Here is a 5,000-nt window from a genome sequence, read left to right on the forward strand (position 1 = left end):
AGTCAGAAGGTGGTGTGGGTGGTGCAGAGTTGAGGCAGTCGGAAGGCGGTGTGAGTGGTGCAGAGTTGAGGCAGTCAGAAGGTGGTGTGGGTGGAGCAGAGTTGAGGCAGTCAGATGGTGGTGTGGGTGGTGCAGAGTTGAGGCAGTCGGAAGGCGGTGTGGGTGGTGCAGAGTTGAGACAGTCAGAAGGTGGTGTGGGTGGTGCAGAGTTGAGACAGTCAGAAGGTGGTGTGGGTGGTGCAGAGTTGAGGCAGTCGGAAGGCGGTGTGGGTGGTGCAGAGTTGAGGCAGTCAGAAGGTGGTGTGTGTGGTGCAGAGTTGAGACAGTCAGAAGGTGGTGTGGGTGGTGCAGAGTTGAGACAGTCAGAAGGTGGTGTGGGTGGTGCAGAGTTGAGGCAGTCGGAAGGCGGTGTGGGTGGTGCAGAGTTGAGGCAGTCAGAAGGTGGTGTGGGTGGTGCAGAGTTGAGGCAGTCGGAAGGCGGTGTGGGTGGTGCAGAGTTGAGGCAGTCAGAAGGTGGTGTGTGGTGCAGAGTTGAGACAGTCAGAAGGTGGTGTGGGTGGTGCAGAGTTGAGACAGTCAGAAGGTGGTGTGGGTGGTGCAGAGTTGAGGCAGTCGGAAGGCGGTGTGGGTGGTGCAGAGTTGAGGCAGTCAGAAGGTGGTGTGGGTGGTGCAGAGTTGAGGCAGTCGGAAGGCGGTGTGGGTGGTGCAGAGTTGAGGCAGTCAGAAGGTGGTGTGCGTGGTGCAGAGTTGAGGCAGTCAGATGGTGGTGTGGGTGGTGCAGAGTTGAGACAGTCAGAAGGTGGTGTGGGTGGTGCAGAGTTGAGGGAGTCAGAAGGTGGTGTGGGTGGTGCAGAGTTGAGACAGTCAGAAGGTGGTGTGGGTGGTGCAGAGTTGAGGCAGTCGGAAGGCGGTGTGGGTGGTGCAGAGTTGAGGCAGTCAGAAGGTGGTGTGGGTGGTGCAGAGTTGAGGCAGTCAGAATGTGGTGTGGGTGGTGCAGAGTTGAGGCAGTCGGAAGGCGGTGTGGGTGGTGCAGAGTTGAGGCACTGCACCATTGGTACAATAAAGCACTTCTTAGATCAAAGTGATTGCAGTGTGAGTGCAGGGAGGCTGGCTGGTTTATGACACTGAGCTGTTGTTGACAGATTGTCCCTTTTGTGTTGTATTGCTGTCATGCTGCAATATTGAACTCTTTTTAATGAATTGAGTGGGAGTGGCCACACCCACACTGGCCTATGTGATGTATGCAGCGTTTTAATGCCCCCCCCCTCCTTTTTTAATGAGCCCTGTAACACTTTTGCTCTTTCATCATCATTGGGTTTCCGATTCAGATTGAAAGGCATATTTGTCCCTCTGTTTCACCCCTTATCATTAGTGGTGGCTCAAAAATATGCACATCTGGTAACTAAGGCATGGATGAAAGCGTCTGTGTGGTTGTCTACAGGAGTTTCTACTATGTTTTGTCTTTCTCAATCCGTCTGTCTGTCTGTCTGTGTGTGTGTGTGTGTGTGTGTGTGTGTGTGTGTGTGTGTGTGTGTGTGTGTGTGTCTGTGTGTGTGTGTGTGTGTGTGTGTGTGTGCGTTGCAGGGCCGCGGGGGTCTGGGCTCCATCTTTGTCTGGGCCTCTGGGAACGGAGGGAGGGAGAAGGACAGCTGTAACTGCGACGGCTACACCAACAGCATCTACACGCTGTCCATCAGCAGCTCCACGCAGAACGGCAACGTGCCCTGGTACAGCGAGGCCTGCTCCTCCACCCTCGCCACCACCTACAGCTCTGGCAACATGAACGAGAAGCAGATCGTGAGTCGGAGTTGTGCGCAGATCAACACACACACACACACACACACACTTTGAGCACTAGGGCTGGGTAGTATTTAAAAAAATACGATACTAGTACCTACAGACCTTATTCGATTGACGTCACTCACGTACGGGCACGCCCACCGCCGCCATTTTCTCGACATAGCGCTGCAGCTCTTAAGTGACAACCTATGTGAGAGCAGCGTTTATAGGAAGCTAGCCGCCGTTAGCGTTACCTGTATCGTTCCTGTTGTGTTTGGATGGTGACCTGCGTTAGGCATGGCTGTAGTAATGACAGCAATAAAGTCCCCGTGGTTTGTTTCTATCTCTACCATCCACAGCGAGACTGAGGATACGTCAGCACAGGGGAGGTGTGTGGATAGTTGGGAGAGACAGGTGAAACTTTCTGACAGCTCCTCACAGTAAAGTCTGTTCACCTCGTTTTTTCTTTTGTTTATTATTACAGGCATTAACGGCAGCATACAAACAACAACTCTGGGTTTTTTATTGCTGTCATCACTATCGCTATTTTGTAATGGAACAGAAACGACAATAAGGCCGTTACTACTGTATAGTTGTCAGCTGCAGGACGGTATGTCAACAATATGGCGCTGTCCGGGGTTAGCGAATAAGGTCTATACCAGTACCCTTAAAGTGATACCGATACCAATAGAGTATCTCATTCGATACCGTTTTGGGCACACTGAACTGCCAACCCTGTCACAATGTCACATACACCGCCCTCGACTTCACCACACACAGACTATATGGGTTGTAGCGGCTGCGGTAGTGGGCCAATCACAGGTCGCATCAAATCGAAGAATGCTTGCAGTGATTGGCTGCGAGCAAAAACATACAAAGAGTTTTTTTTTTCTGATACTACTTGATACTGGGTTATTTCGGTCATCCAGCCCTATTGAGCACACACCATCATCATCATCTCTATCTCTCGGCCTCCCGCTCGCCTGCTCTCTCTCTCTCTGCCTCCCCCTCCCTCTTTCTCTCTCTCTCTCTCGGCCTCCCCCGCTCTCTCTCTCTCTCTCTCTCTCTCTCTCGGCCTCCCCTGCTCTCTCTCTCTCTCTCTCTCGGCCTCCCCCGTTCTCTCTCTCTCTCTCTCTCTCTCTCTCGGCCTCCCCCGCTCTCTCTCTCTCTCTGTCTCTCTCTCGGCCTCCCCCGCTCTCCCTCACACAAACAATAGGATGTTCTGCTGTGCTCGTGCTCGCTCGCGCTTGGTGAAATGCTAGTACAATGTCAGTGAGGATGAAAGCCGTGCACAAAGGGAGGACGTTTTATTTACAAAGGCCAGTCGACCTGACCGGCGAGGTCGGCATAACCCCTGAAAACGTCTCAATCCCAAAGCAAAGTGCAACCAAAGTCCCATTCAGGTGGTTCAGATGTTGTTGTCTTTTGCAGCACCGTGTGTTTACATTCACTGCAAGATACGTAACATACTAGTATTAAATTACATCACTACAGCCGTGTTGCAATGCCAACAACAGATTAGAATCAGACAGCTGCCAGTGAGCTGTGTTTATGATAACATGCCATACTGGTAGGCAGATACAGTTATGAGAATGAAGTGAAATGAAGTGAACAAGGGAATACCGCGGAGACGCTGGTTCAATTCCCGACAGCGGTACTTCCGGCTTGCTCAGCTGTTCCTACACACGCAATAGACCCTTTTCACGGGGGCCATTTTGTGTTGAAAAGGCAGAATAAACACAGGTGCGAGCAAAACACTAATGAGGGTTTCCACATTCCAATCATGGAAGTTTGAAACCCTCATTAGTGTTTTGCTTGCACCTGTGTTAACCCTGCCTTTTCGACACAAAATGGCCCCCGTGAGAAGGGTCCATTGGCCGTGTCTGCGGGTGGGAAGCCGGTGGGGGTATGAGTCCTGGTCGCTGCACTAGCGCCTCCTCTAGGTCGGTCAGGGCGCATGCTTTGGGAGGAGGGGAACAGGGGGAATAGCGTGGTGCTCTCATGCGCCACGTCCTGCCGGTGAAACTCCTCGCTGTCAGGTGAAAAGAAGTGGCTGGCGACTTCACATACATCGGAGGAAGCATGCTAGTCTCTACGGCTCTCCCCAGATTGGCAAGAAAGGGTGGAACGACCGGGACAGCAGAGGGAATTGGCCAAATTGGCCAATTTGTGGGAATTTTTTAGAAAAGACGTAATAAAAAGAAAAAAGAAGAGGAATTCCTCAGTTCCTGTTTTCGCAGCACTTTTAAAATCACATTTGATCAGATACATACCTCGAGCATTCCTGAAGGTCACGGTAGCGTTTGTATATCTGCAGCTTTCTGTACCTGGTGTCCAGCTGTCTGAAGCACAACACGCCATCTGCATTCTTCACTCCCTTTCCTCCTCACTCTTCTTCTTCTTCTCTCCTTTCATTCTCTCTCGGGCCATCATTGTTATTGAATTGTGAAACGCTGAAACTCCATCTGGCAATCTGCTGCTGCTTAACAACCCTGTCACAGGATCTCTCTCACACACACACACACACACGCGCACACACACACACACACACACACACACACACACACACACACACACACACACACACACACACGCACACACACACACACGCACATGCGCTGTCTCTCTAAAACCTACACCACCCACTGGACAGACAGCTCATGACATCTCCCTGACATGTTGGAGGGTCTCTTAATGCTTCAGTGCTGTACTCATTTAATTGCCCCGTCACTCAAGAGCCCGGGAACGAAGAGGTGCAATAGAAGAGAGGGTTGAACCTCTTGGATTATGCAGGAGAAAATGTCTTCACGCTTAGTGCTTTTTTTGCACTCTTATACATTAACCATCTGATTCAATTGAGAGGAAAGGGACATGGGAAGCTCCTGAATGCAGAATTGCCTCCACATTGACTGTTTATTCTACTGTTTCGTTCCTTCACACGCAAAAGCAATCCCCACAAGTTACTGTGTGTCCCTTTTTTTCTGCAAAGGTCAATAAATCGACGAGATGGACTAGATGTTGGATAGATTCTCGGTGCTTTTGTATCACATAGTATCTCAGTTTCATTCAATTCCCTACGTCTGCCTGGCCTTGTGAAATTGTAGTTATATATAGGCGCGGGCGGACGGGGAGAAGGCAATTGAGGCTTCTTTTTCTTTTAAACCTTTATCCTCCTAGAGACGGGCTTTGCTGAGCACACGTGTCGTGGGTCTGCTTCAGAT

The 5,000-nt window shown here is 50.8% G+C and overlaps 1 protein-coding gene across 2 annotated transcripts in view; it reads left to right on the forward strand.

The window, feature by feature from the left end:
* Nucleotides 1–5,000, forward strand: part of furina (furin (paired basic amino acid cleaving enzyme) a) — a 118,066-nt gene that overhangs the window by 95,847 nt on the left and 17,219 nt on the right. For both annotated transcript variants that reach the window (XM_083651121.1, XM_083651122.1), the window contains exon 9: nt 1,585–1,797. In XM_083651121.1, coding sequence (XP_083507247.1) covers nt 1,585–1,797 — 213 coding nt within the window. The remainder of the gene's footprint in view (nt 1–1,584; nt 1,798–5,000) is intronic.

The sequence above is a fragment of the Poromitra crassiceps genome (genome assembly GCF_964638095.1).
Source record: "Poromitra crassiceps genome assembly, chromosome: 14".
In the NCBI taxonomy this organism is placed as follows: Eukaryota; Metazoa; Chordata; class Actinopteri; order Beryciformes; family Melamphaidae; genus Poromitra; species Poromitra crassiceps.